At 37.0% G+C, this 14,467-nt stretch overlaps 1 protein-coding gene across 11 annotated transcripts in view; it reads right to left on the bottom strand.

Annotated features, from left to right (window-relative positions):
• The window catches only part of LOC111582683 (SRC kinase signaling inhibitor 1-like), a 221,001-nt gene that overhangs the window by 53,533 nt on the left and 153,001 nt on the right, over window positions 1-14,467 (bottom strand). For all 11 annotated transcript variants that reach the window (XM_055004312.1, XM_055004311.1, XM_055004310.1 and 8 more), the window contains 3 exons: window positions 14,017-14,188; window positions 3,569-4,491; window positions 761-850 (listed from right to left, as the gene is read on the bottom strand). In XM_055004312.1, coding sequence (XP_054860287.1) covers window positions 761-850; window positions 3,569-4,491; window positions 14,017-14,188 — 1,185 coding nt within the window. The remainder of the gene's footprint in view (window positions 1-760; window positions 851-3,568; window positions 4,492-14,016; window positions 14,189-14,467) is intronic.

Raw genomic sequence — 14,467 nt, forward strand, 5'->3', positions numbered from 1 at the left:
AATTTTCACAACTGATTGAGTAGGTGTGACAAGTTGTACCACAAAAACCAAAACATTTCAAAATAGTCTAGTCTGGGGTTTCAAAATGGTACTCAAATATGTAATTGAGAAAATATTTTGTGAATATTAGCATGTTTTTCATTTCCAGGATGCATTTTGTAGACATAAACTTTAGTTTATGTCTACAAAGTATTTTTGTAGATTCAAATTTCAAAGCGTGGAAAAAACGTGAAGAGAACGGGAGGTTGGCTGTCAATCTGTAAACAAATCTCTGAAAGTGTTTGATATGAAAAGTTAAAATTTAACACGTACATTTGTAAATATCCAGATTTTATGCTGTAAAAATTAAGGTAAACCAGAGATGGTTGAGCACAAGTTGTTCTAACACTTTAAAGATTCAGGATGGAGTGACCCATTTTTAATTTGTAGCAGTAGAAGAAAAAACATCCATGACAAGAAAGGAAATAATATTCAGACTTTAACACCTTTATAAAGCCCCTTTCTGGAAGGTTTACTGCCTTTTTTGATGATTCAAAATCTGCAGACTCTCTGTAGTTTATATTTCTACTTTGAGGGCACAAATTCTCCAAATGAAGTTTCGGAGAATTACATTAAAAGCAGTAATGTATATATAGTACATAATATAGCAAATACAGACTGGATTTGAACGCATTCAGCTGTATGCCTGTGAGAGGAGTGTTTCTGCATGTAGTATTTGTATCTGAATGTGTGTTTGTGTTCATGTTGTAGTGTTTCTTACGGGCTTTCTGCCTCTGGCGCTCTGCTCAGGACTCTCTGCAGCAGACCGGTCAGGCTGGCGATCTGCTTCTCCATGGCCTCCATCCGTTCCCTGGATTCACACCAACACACATCACAGAAACTAACAGATGTTTCACACACATCTGACATAAAGTGGAGCCGACAGTGTCATGGTTGTCCTGTGATGGTGGTTGTCCTTTTAAAACTGAAATTCTCTTCAGATGAGGATAAATCTACTTTTGGACATTTCTGCACAAACAGCAGCAGGGATCGATGTTAATGGTTGTAATTACAATAAGTGATTATTCATGAACTATTTCATCAAACAACCAGTCAGGGACTTTACATTTTACTAGTTATCACTCATTTATTTGTTCAAACCAAGAGAAGACACAGCTGGAGAAGCTTCTGAGTGCAAGGCCAGATTTGTAGGAAGAGAATTAAAACATCTGACATTTTATTTAATATCTTGATAGGTTAATAAATATGGTGCAGCCCTCACCCCTGATCTACTCGAGGATAAAATGCTCCACAAAAAGAGATGCAGGATCACAAACTATTTCACAAAAGTACACATCAGTTCTGGTATGAATGAGGAAATTGTGAACAAGCTCATCCTTATGTCATGGCAAAAAGTTTTCCGACAATAAAAAATAAATCGCTGTTTTATGTTAAAGGTCGTTGTTACCTCGATTAAACAGACAGAACAAGCAGCCACTAATCAAATATTCAACAATCCCTTAAAAAATCTGTTTTCTTATTTCTATCAATTCCATAGTTTTGCAGCTAAGTTAAAATTAGACATAATTTGCTCCATTCTGTAAATATGGTTATTATTCACCACGATTGTCTATAATTTTAATGGGGAAGTCTTCATCTTCTCATTTCTATCTGTTTATAGACAGGATGTTTAACATTAGCTAACATTAGCCACCATAAGCTAAGACAAATACGATAAATTAGCCACCACAAGCTAGAAGTTATATATGTATGACTGCAGAAGCTAACATTAGCCAGCACAAGATAAAGATTATAACATTTACAGTTGTAGTTGCTAACATTAGCCAACACAGGCTAAGGGTTATATCAAGTATGACTGCAGTAGCTAACATTAGCCACCATAAGCTAAGGGTTATATCATATACAACTGCAGTAACTCACATTAGCCACCACAAGCTGAGGGTTATATTAAGTGTGATTGCAGAAGCTAACATTAGCCAGCACAAGCTAAGGGTTATATCATGTACAACTGCAGTAACTCACATTAGCCACCACTAGCTATGGGTTGTATTATGTGCAACTGTAGTAGCTAATATGTACCAGCACAATCTATGGATCATATCAAGTATGACTGCAGTAGCAAACATTACCATCACAAGCTAAATGTCATATCAAGTACAACTGTAGTAGCTAACAATAGCTACACCAAGCTAAGGTTTATAGGAAGTAGGAAGTGAAGTCACAGATTAAGTTTGAATTAATAAGAGAATAAATAAGCTATGTCTTTCAACAGCAACCTACTTTAAGTTCACTTTAACAGATCACTTTAACAGATCTATTTTTTGTGATGAAATTTTATCTTTAAATACTGAAAAGTTGATCGACTGTAGCAGGAAATCATCACCCCTTTCATACATCTGCAATAATTAACACAGATTATTCTAATCTTCGTTTATCCAGGTTCATTATGATGTGAGAAAAACTCCCCTTTACTGTCTTAACATTTCAGAATAATAATATTGTGTAGTGTAACATAAATACTGCATAGAGTTAAATAGATAGCTGTACAGCTCCATGGCCAGCAGTGAATAAATATATACTTAACATACAGTTAAGCCCCAAATATTCATAGTCATGCCACATTATGATTTATATATGGTGTTTTCCTCCAGAATATTAATGTCGCCCTCTTTTCTCATGATGCCCTTTACGCTGAAGAGGCTGACAAACAGCCCTAAAGCATCACATTCCCACCAAGTTTAACCATAGGGATGCTGTTCTTTGGGTCAAATCCTTTGTTTTTGCCAAATCGAAGTCATGTCCTTGTGTCCAAACAACTCCATTTTCATCACATCCAACCACAAAACTGATGATAATTTCTTATTTGTCCAGCTTAATCGCCCTTGGTCGGTGTCCATGAATACCAGCTTAGTTTACTGGCTGCCTTGAGATGTTGTTACCAGAAATGCTCAGGAACATGTTACAGTTGACCAGGACTATTGTCAGACAATTTCAAGGGGTAGGAATAATTTTGGACACTGCGTTTTTGGTGAAAAATACATAGAAATAGCTAAAATTCATCATTAACATCTCTAACACATTGTGCTGTCTTCTTTCGCTTGTTGATGTAATTTCCACCCTTAAGAAACCTATTAGTCAAGTAAAAATTCACTTTAACTCAAAATCTGGCATGCATATGATTAATTTGGCCTCAACTGTGTGTACCATTTTGAACATCTGCTGCTGTCCTTCACTTTTCCCTTGTCTTGTCTTTCTGAGTAGGAAATCCTTGAGTTGCATCAACTCAGAAATAACAAAAATGTAGTTTTGTTGATGCTTTTCTCAGTTTTTGGTTTTACCAATGAGTTCACCTCTACTGTTATGAAGCCTAAGTGCTGAAACTGCATGTTTTCAAAGCTGAATTAGGGCCAAAATGAAAGATTTTCTGTGGATGAAGTGTTTGGGTCTAGTTTTCTCTTGTCAAGCAACCAAGAAGAAGAAGGTTTTGCAATTTTAATTAATTTCCACCTAAATGTCAGATCTCCTGTCTGACTCTATGAAACAGAAGTACGTGTTGAGGTTGTCCTACCTGGTCTCGGTCTCGTTCCCCAGCAGAGGTGAACCGAAGCCTCCAGGACCACCTCCTTCCCCTCCAGCCATCAGGCAGAGCTGTTCAGAGGTGAGGCCCAACCCTGGACCCTGGCCCCGGGCTTTAGGACTATCCCCGAACACAGAGGATGTCACAGAGTCTCTTCTCAAACTCTGCCTGCCAGGTGAACCCCGAGCTGGCATGGTGCCTCCGTAAGGATCCCTTACATCGGGTATCTTCTGTGGGGAGGATGGTGGTGGCACTCGCAGCCCCATTGCCAACACTGATGCAGCATAGGCGTCATTATAAAGCGGACCTCCTGGCCTGTAGAGGGCACCACTTTCCATCAGCTCTCCTTGTAAAGCAGCTGCAGAGTAGGAGGTGAGTGAACGCACTGATCCGGCACCACCTCCTCCACCGCCTCCTCCACGTCGGTATAAGGAACCGTAGGGGTCGGCTCTGGCCGGCAGAGGGGAGTGAGGACCTCCGGCCAGACTCAGCCGACTGGTGTCCGGGCCCAGGGAGTATGGGTCCGCGTAGATCCCACCTCCACCGCGCTCATCTCCCCGCAGCAGCACCATGCTCCTGGAACCCCCCACTTCATCGTCGGGCTTCACATCCCTGCGCTCCAGGATGGCGCTGGAGGAGGCGCAGAAGGCCGGCTGGTTGTGGTGGGGCTGGTGGAGCTGAGGCTGCTGGTGGGGAGAAGAGTGGTGGGACTGGGAGTGCGGGTGAGGCAGGGAGTGGGTGTGGTGGGGAGGCCCGGCGTAGGAAGAGGGTCTACCGCCACTGTAGAGCAGGCGGGCTCGAGACGGCGAGCCCTGAGGAGGCGAGGCAGAGGCCGATGAATGCTGGGAAGACATGGGTGGGTTGCTCAGGCGGCGGTTAGGTGGAGAGTCCTGGGGCGCGTACACCATCTCCCTCTATGAATAAAGACAAAAACAGACACCGGATGGGACATGAATTTATCACGTATCTCAGAACAGAAAAACTGTTGTAAACGGCATCTAAAGAGTGATGCTGGAAGAATTTTAGCAACTTTCACAGTCTCCAGAAATGTTGCTAGGTAGAGATGTCCCAATCAAGTCTCTGATCCCTAATCTGATCTGACTTACTTGATGTTTCATAACTGCCAATGCCAATTTGATGTCATTTTCCAACATAGTACACACATTATTGTACCTTAGCTGCAGCACCTGGCTATGACACCAGGTGGAGCCTCTGACTATTTAATACCATATTGACCAGAAGAGGCTGTCCATTCTGTGTTGGCAAGTGGAGACCATTGTACAGGTTTAGCTAGCAAGGAGCACCATGACAAAGTCTTTCATGTATAATCATGACCTCCGGCCGGAGCTAGGGGCATAAGACTACAACTGCCTGCTCATGTCATCTGGCTTTCTCCTCTCCTTCCACTATCTACCATTTCAAAAATCCACTCTGCTGCAGGAAACAACAGCCTCCAGACTAGCAACCTACCAGCCTGAAAATTAAAATTTTTGCAGAGGACTTGGATCTTGCACTAAAGCAACCATGCTAGTTCTTTGCAATGAATAATCCATTATAATCACAGCACTTGCCTCCCAGAATGCAAATGTTCCAGCAAAACAATTCCACCATAACTGTTTTAACGGACCAACTTGGTTTAAAGAACTACGGGTAGTTCCGAGTTGGCAAGCGGAGTATTGTGGAGTGTTACAAAGCAATGGGCACCATGACAAAGACTTCTGTGATGCTTAATGATCTTCGACCAGAGCATGTAGGTTTGAAAATTGTCAGGATTTATGACAAATGCAACAGAGCTGTGTTTGTCTCCATTATCTATAACAGTAAATCCAGCACAGGGAAAACGTCAACTGTGATCAATTTCTGTCATCAGTGAAGCCATCACTGATTGAAAAAGCTCCAGATTAGTGAGAAAATTATTCATATAGCACATTCCTAGCATCCTGTTACACATTGTTGTGAATTAGAATCAGAATAATAGTCAGTTTTATTGCCAAGTAGGTTTTCACATGAGGAATTTGACTTGATGTTCTGGTACGTAACAGAAAAACATTAACAATTTTTAATTAACGATAGAAAGATTTAAAAAATAATTCAAAACAAATCTTTAAGTCAGGGTTTAGGGATTGGGTTTGGGTTTGTTCTGATATTGATCAGTTAAAAATGCAAAGATTGTATTGGGACATCCTTACTGTTAAGAGATGGTGTTCGGGCAACAGTGGTAGAGTATACATACTATATCCATCAAGGTTTCCATGGGTGTTTTATTTTCAACCACAATATGACACACAATGACCTAAAACAGACTAAATGTGACATAAAATGGCTAAAATGTGATGAAGAAAGTGCAAAAAGATGTAAAACAACCACAATGTGACACAAAATCACCTAAATCAGCCAAAATGTGACGCAAAAAGATGGAAAAAAGACCAAAAAACACCGTTAAACTACCAAAATTAGACACAACATAATCTAATCCAGACAAAATATGACACAAAATTACCAAAAAAAGACCGCAAAATGACGTCAAATGACGAAATGTGAAGAAAATGACTAAAATGTGACACACAATAAGTGCAGCAAGTCTTTCAGTCAGGGTTTAGGGATCGGGTTTGGGTTTGTTCTGATATTGACCAGTTAAAAATGCAAAGATTGAATTGGGACATCCTTATTGTTGGGAGATGGTGTTAGGACAGCAGTAGTAAAGTATACATACTACATCCATTAAGATTTCCTTGGGTATTTTATTTTCATTATACTTCAAATAGAAATATTTCACTTTTTACACCGCTACATTGATCTTACAGATTCACCAAGAGACAAACCAAATATCAGCCTTAGTAATGACTGAAAATACCTGAGGATAAACATTTATCAGCCACATTAAGATCACCAGCCGCCAAAACACCCATCCAGACAACTCTATCTGTATATTTTATACTGAAATTGTTTAAAATGATGGATGATAATGGGTTTCTAGACAGACAAATAAAATCTCTAAGGGCACATTGAGCAGTGAGCAGCATTTATAGAGTGTCGCTGCTGCTGCGAGACCCAGCAAAGCCAAAGTAAGCCGACTTCGGACAAGGTTATATCACTGACACTCAGTTAAACGGGAACATTTAAAGTTACAGACACCAAAAACAGCCTCACTACAAACACGAGGGTAAGAACCAGTGACACAAAGTGCCATATTTTTTAGTCTAAACTGCAAGATTCAGCTGGCAGGTCTGCAGGTCTTCCTATAGAAGTTTTCTAACATCATTGCTGTGTGTGAATTACTGCACAAAAACAAGATGCGTCTCTAATATAGACAGAATTAAACGTGATTGGACAGGGCTGACTAAGATTTGTCACGCAGCTCAATCAAACAATCTATATACGGTTCTGTTAAAGCCAGTATTGAGTCGCAATCTGAAGCAAATGGATTTCTGGTAAATTATAAGATTTAAGCTATTTATCTGCAATCAGCTTGACTAATTTCGTTTAAAAAAATTATGCAGTGCTACCAGCGTCGGTGAGAGAAACGGCAAAACGTGATCAAGATTTCTGCTCTGCAGCTGTAAAACGGTGACGTCATGTTTTATCCAGCAGCTGTCCTTCTCTCTGCTGAAAGTCAGAGCAGGAGGCTTCATTTAATACAACTCTGGAGCTGCATTCAGTTCAGAGCATACGGCTGAGAAGTTCTATTTAAACACAGAGCTTCACAACATTAGATTGCATTGATTTGTTCATTTTAATACTAGATACTACAGGAGAACTAACAGATATCACTGTGAAATCACCTCAGATAATTACTATTTATAATATAACAACTACTTTTATATTGCAAGATATCTGAAATTTAATGTTTAAACATGAAAACGAGGCATTACATATCCAAAAAATTGCCTAATTTGCATTAATTTCCATAACAGAAATCTAAAAATGTGATAAAACTAGCTTCAAAATTCTTGTTTTATCTTTCAGGCATGTTACATTCCAAAGGCTTTTATCGAGGGGATTTTGGATATCTCCTTTTATCGCTCCATAAATCAGAAACTACTCCACAGCCGTAAAAGAAAATCCATTTTCGGCCTATTATTAGGAGCAAAATGTTCAATAAATCATGCTGTGAGTGACGCTCTGTGTAAAAACCCTCAGAATATAGACAGTAGGGCTGCACATGTATCATTTCAGCATCCACACTGCAGATATGTGATAGCCACAGAGAGTTTCGTTACAAACACAAGAGTAAAAACATCAACAGGAAACTCTCTGGATCTGTACAAATACTGAGATTTCTCAGACTAAACCACAATATTCAGCAAAGAAGGTTTCAAACATCACTGCTGTGTGTGAATTGCTGCAAAATAACAAGATTTGACGCTAACATAGAATTCAACAGTGCGACTGGGCAGAGGAAACTAGGCTTTGCGAAGTGAAGTAAATTAACGAAAACATATCAGGCTATATATAGACAATTTTTCAAATTTATAAAAAAAAAAAAAAACACTCACAAAAACAACCAAAATGTGACACACAATGACCACAAAAAGATGTAAAACAGCAATAATGTGACACAAAATGACATAAAACAGACAAAATGTGACATAAAACGACTAAAACATGGTGCAAGAAGTATGCAAAAAGATGTAAAACAACCACAGTGATCACAGAATGACGTAAAGGATCGCAATGTGACACAAAATTACCAAAAATTCACCAATAAAGACCACAAAACTACATAAAGCAACCAAAATGTGACACAAAATGACCAAAATGTGATGAAAAATATGAAAATGTGACACAAAATGGACCACAAAAATAGGTAAAACTACCACAATGACACAAAATGACCCAAAACAGACAAAATGTGACACAATACAGTTAAAATGTGATGCAAAAAGATGTAACACATACAAAATGTGACACAAAATGATCTAAAACATACAAAATGTGACACAAAATTACCAAACAATGACCACAGAATAACGTAAAGGACAAAAATGTGACAAAACAACCAGTGTCACACAAAATGACCACAGAATGACATAAATTACCAAATTTTGATGTAAAAAGACATAAAACAACCACAATGTGACACAAAATAACCAAAGACAGACAAAATGTGACACAAAATGACCAAAAAATGACCAAAAAAGACCATAAAACTACATTAAACAATGAAACTGTGATGAAAATGACCAAAACGTGACACACAATGACCACAAAAAGAAGTAAAACAACCAAAATAAGACACAAAATTACCTAAAACCGACAAATGTGACACAAAACAACTGCAAAAAGATGTAATACAATCAACAGAATGACGTAAAGTACCAAAATGTGAGGCAAAAAAACATAAACTCGTTGCAAAAAGAAATATTTCAGCCACAGAAAGCACAAATGATGAACCAGAAACACGACCAGTTTGACGGTTTAAATCAGCAGCACAAAGCTCTGTACAACAAATCCAGATCTGAATGACACGCTAAGCAAAAAAAAAAATACTCTGGATGCTTTTGCTGGTGGTGTTACACGATACGAGAGAAATCACTTATCCGATGACTTTTGACCTCATGAAAGACATGATAGCGGTTAACAGTTTCCAAAGAGGGCTTTAAAAACACGACCAGGTCCCTGAACAAGCGGTTTCTAAAATGATCACACTCTAATATTTCTTAGAGCTGCATGAAGCTGAATCAGTCAGTATAACAACAATGTATTGAAAAAGCCAACTAGCTTTACAACTTCATTCCTCAATGGATTAAATTCAGTTTTTTTCCTCAAAATTCTACACACAATACCCCATAATGACAAAGTGAAAAAGGCTTTTTTTTGGACAATTTTACAAATTTATGAAAAATAAAACTCTCAAATATCACATGTACAGAAGTATTCTCACCCTTTACTCAATACTTATATCACAGTACATATTTCGCAGGAAAACTCCGTCAAATCAAGTTAAAACCTGACAAAAATTACACAAAATACAACTTAAAGCTGAAAACCTACAGCGTTATTACTTATGGAAAACAAATTAAAGAGATCCTACAAAAATATACAAAAAAATTCAAGGATTCCCTGGATCACCTATGAAACTTTGTATTTATTTTAAGTATTAAAGCAAAATATTGCAAAATATCAAAAATCTGATTCAGAACACCTTCTTGCTGCAGCGATAGAGCATAGTTTGCGTGGTACATTGTGTTACAGCAAAAATGATGCAAAAAGAGTGCAGAAGGACGTAAAACCACAATGTGACACAAAATGACCTAAAGCAGACAAAATGTGACACAAAACGTCTAAAATGTGATGCAAAAAGATGTGAAACAACCACAATGGGACACAAAATGATCACCAAGTGACCACAGAATGACGTAAAGGTCCAAAATGTGACACAAAATTGTCTAAAACAGACAAAATGTGACAAAACAACCAGAATGTGACATAAAATGTGACAGAAAATTACCAAAAAAGACCACAAAACAACGTTAAACAGCCAAAGTGTGATGAAAATGACCAAAATGTGACACAATGACCACAAAAAGATGTAAAGCTACTAAAATGTGATACAAAATGACCACAGAATTACGTAAACGTCCAAAATGTGACATGAAATGACCGAACAAGACCACAAAATGTTTTAGTCATTGTTTCTGTTCCATTGAGTTTAGAATTTACTTTTTTGTTTTTACAGAATCTTGTCAAGCAGTTGGTTTCTTTTTGGTTTCAAACTTGAAACGAGACGTAAAATAAAAGGTGGAAAAAAACACAAATTTCGTTGGATTTACACAAAGACAAATAAAAGCCTCTATCTGTAGTTTACAGGAACGTCCTGCGCTTCATAGATGCAGCTTCGTGATTGACGGGAAAGACTCCAAATTGCCCACTAAGTGCAGTTTAAGTTGCACTTGATGGCGTATTGACGGGCCGAGCATGAAGGGATTATCTCCTGGCATCAATCCCGAACGTCGGGCAGGAAGACGAGACAAAGGCGGCGTTAGAACAGGAAGCACAAAGGAAGAAGCCGCTGTAATTGCTCGTGACGCACAAAGCTACCTCCTGGAGACGATGCAAATTGAAAAGCCAATATTTCCACATAATAACCCACCGGCCGTTTATAACAACACCCTGTGGACAGACCATCATCCTCCGGCCGTATCGTAGCAACAGCCTCCCATCGAACGCTGCCGAGGCGTTTAATTTCACCTAGTCGGTGGTCCACAGCACAAAATAAACTTTATTAAAGTGTCACTTTGTGAACAATTCACTGATATTTCAACTATTCTCAGAATTACACCTAATAACTAGAAAAATCACAGAAAAAAAGTAAAAAATTTGCATGAAGCTTAAAAAATCAGGCTAAAATAATGTCTTTTTTAACAAATAGTAATTAGTTTTTTGTTTTTTATTCAACATTTCTCCATAAAGTTACACTATTTTTACTGTATTCTAATGAGGAAAAATAAATATTATTTTACATAACAAAAAATTATGTATATTAAGGACTGAAAAACATTTTTTTTAACTGTTATTTAAATTTATTTCCCTGAGTTGTTAAATTACTTACTACTAAAAAAGTAATTTACATGTTGTCCACATTAAAACTCTATATTTACATCAATTTCATGTGTGACCGCAAAATTACTGTTTGAAAGCATTTAAATTAACTATGTATATATATATATATATATATATATATATATATATATATATATATATATATATATATATATATATATATATATATATATATGCTTCATATATATTTAAAAGATTTTAATATTTACATATTTTTATATATTGAATATTTTTAAATGTATTTAAATAAAGATATATACATATGTATTCAACAGTTATTTTTACAGACATAAGAACTGAAAAATAACATTTTTCCAGATTTTCCATGTTTTGGTGAATTATTAACAATTATATCCAGTAATGTCACAAAAAGGCCAAGCTGTGAAGAAAAAAATTTGTATTTTTACCAATATTATTTGCGATTTTTACACTTCTTTCTTTTTTACACATTTGTACATTATTTGTATCTGCAAAGATACCATTATTTTAGAGATATTTTCCATTATTTGAAAGAAAAATTGATTAAGGACTGAAAAACAATAAATACATTTTCTAACTGTAAATTACAGATAGCATCATAAAAAAGCAATAAATTTTACATTATATTTACATCAAAAACATGCATTACTGCACAGATTTGACTATAAAATGTGATTGTTTTTCTGTATTTCAATTTGTTAAAATCGTTCTTCTCCTAATAATTGCTGTTATTTTCCCCTTTTTATCATATCTTACACTTTTTGAACATTACAGTACTCCACTATTTGCTCTCCTGACAGGTCTTCAGAAGCACCCTCCCTCCCGCTGATAAAAATCTGCCCATCAATCTCCTCCTCAAACGTTTTCTGTCCTCCGGCTCTGATTGGCTCCACTGATCCTCGTCATGCTTTCGCGGCTGCAATCAGGGAATAATCTCGGCTGGAGTTCAATAAGCTCCAACGCTGGTGTCCTCGGCTTCACCTTGGTGGAACCTCACACATAAAACTCAAGGTTTCCCTGATGGGGCTGTAAAAGAAGGTTTCAGATCCCAGGAGAACACGCGACCTCCAGCTGCAAATCAGAGGCAGCGACCGGCTGTAAACACCAAGCTCCAGGCTGATGTTCCTCCACTTCACTTCAGCCATTTGACAGCCAGATTCATCTTTCACAGTCTGCTTTAATGTAATTTATCTAGTTTATAATTTATTTTATCCTATAAAAGCAGCATTCTGCAGCACTTTAAATTACCGCCGCCTCATTTCCATAATCACAGTGTAATTAGGAGGCAACAGAATGCGAGGTTCTGTACGGAAAACAGGAAAAGGTTTTATTCTGCTCCAGCTGTAACCGAAAGCATAAAGCATCAGTAATCGTGCTAATTCCACATTTATTTAGTCAGCAGCTGACTGATGGATTAAGATAAAACCCACTGAGGCTCCTGAACCCATTTCAGAGGAAACTGACCATCGTTCTGCTATTTAAAATTAAAAAACCTCACAGACGACAAACATCTGATTAACTTTGATTCCATCATGAAGAGATAACAAAACACCGATCTCTGAAAATTAAATCTGCACTCACTTGTGACAAGTTTCTGTAGGTTGAACAGCAGCTTTGTCTTTATTTTTTGACAGTTTTTATTTGAAATATTTGGAACAATTTATATTATTGTACACACTATCCTGTTTTGTTAAAGCACAAATAATTAGTAAAATCACAGAAAATAAATGTTAATTTAAATTATTAAACTGTAAAAACAAAACAAAACATCAAAAATCTGTATGTTCAAGAAACAGTAATAATTTCTTTAACAGATATTGAGTTTTATTTCAAAGGAAATTATGTTTATTAAATACTGAACAGTAAATATCTGTCAAACAACAACAATGAATAACAATTATTAAAAATTCCCATGTAAATTAATATTATTTATTTTTTGTTAGTTTTTATAGTCAACAAGCAAGAAGAAATAACATTTAACTTGATATCTTTAAATTATTAAAATAGTGAATTTCTGTAAATTAAACAGTATAAAATGTATTTACTCTTTTTGGATTCTCAATATACATAATTTTTCTTAAAAATGTAAATTTATTTTATTTTTTTTTAAATTGTGTCCGATATGGTCAAACATTGTAGAATAACAAATTATTATTTGGAAAAATATAGATTTTTCATGTAGACATTATTTATAATTTTGTTTCTGTTTTTGTTTTTTTAGGTCAACTTGTATTTGTGAAAAATCAGTCGATCCCTACTTCTCATGATTTGATGTCTTTTTCCTGAATGTCTCTAGTTTCAATATCAATTATATCAATATCTTTTATAATATAAATGTAGATGTGTCGGGATATTCTAAATATAGTATATATTACATATATATATATACAGTAGTAAATAACTTTTCTGCTGTACTATACGCAGCATTTAACAGTCTGCATCCATGACTGTGTCCTCAGATGACCTGGATCTTCATCCTTTCATCTCAGAGGAACATTTATGTTATTTTACAGCCTGTTGGCCTCCAGCCGAGTCGACACCGGTGAGGTGAAATAACTGGCGCTGGTCCAGGAACAGTTGGAATAAAGTGAACTTGTGGATGCATTACATAACACCAGCAAGTGTGTAGTAAACATAAATAACAGTTCTAAAGGGAACTCCAGGGGGTATTATTGGTGATCTGCCACTGAAATGACAACACCAGTGTTTGTCTGGCTTTTTAATCTATGAGTCATGAAGCAAATTAATCTGCAACAGAGGAAAAGGTCACTGAAATATGATCATTTTCTTGGCATTTTGGGAGCAAAAAGAGCAAAAAACAAACCCAGACGAATACACCGAATACAGTAAGACGTCTTAGATGCTCTATCGTCTCAGTAAAGAGACCAGACACTTACTCTGAGGTCTCCGTTGGCCAGGTGAGGGTTGTGGTGTCCGGGGTAGGTGCCATAGATGGGCTCTTTGCAGTAAATCTTAATTACGCAGCGGTCCTGCACGTCCCGCGGGTCCTCCAGCTCGTAGAAGACGTTCCTGGTCTCGTCTTTGATCAGCAGCGCCGTGCTGGGAGACCTGGACGTCGATAGTCATCAAAACAACAGAAAAAAACAACAACACAGATAAACAGTGAAAGACAATCTCAGCACCAATTATTGGCTAATATGCAGTGATGTTCTTTCACTTACAGGGAGGCGGCAGAACTGGAAGACCTTTAAGCGTAATGAGAGAATAAACTGATATCGAACTCATCACAAATGTAATATTCTCAGAGTGTGGAGTTAAGAGAGGCCTGCTGGTAATAACTACGTGAGCCGCTGTTTCGTCAGAGCAGATTTTACTGATTAGCTATAA

Source organism: Amphiprion ocellaris, chromosome 18 (genome assembly GCF_022539595.1).
Source record: "Amphiprion ocellaris isolate individual 3 ecotype Okinawa chromosome 18, ASM2253959v1, whole genome shotgun sequence".
In the NCBI taxonomy this organism is placed as follows: domain Eukaryota; kingdom Metazoa; phylum Chordata; class Actinopteri; family Pomacentridae; genus Amphiprion; species Amphiprion ocellaris.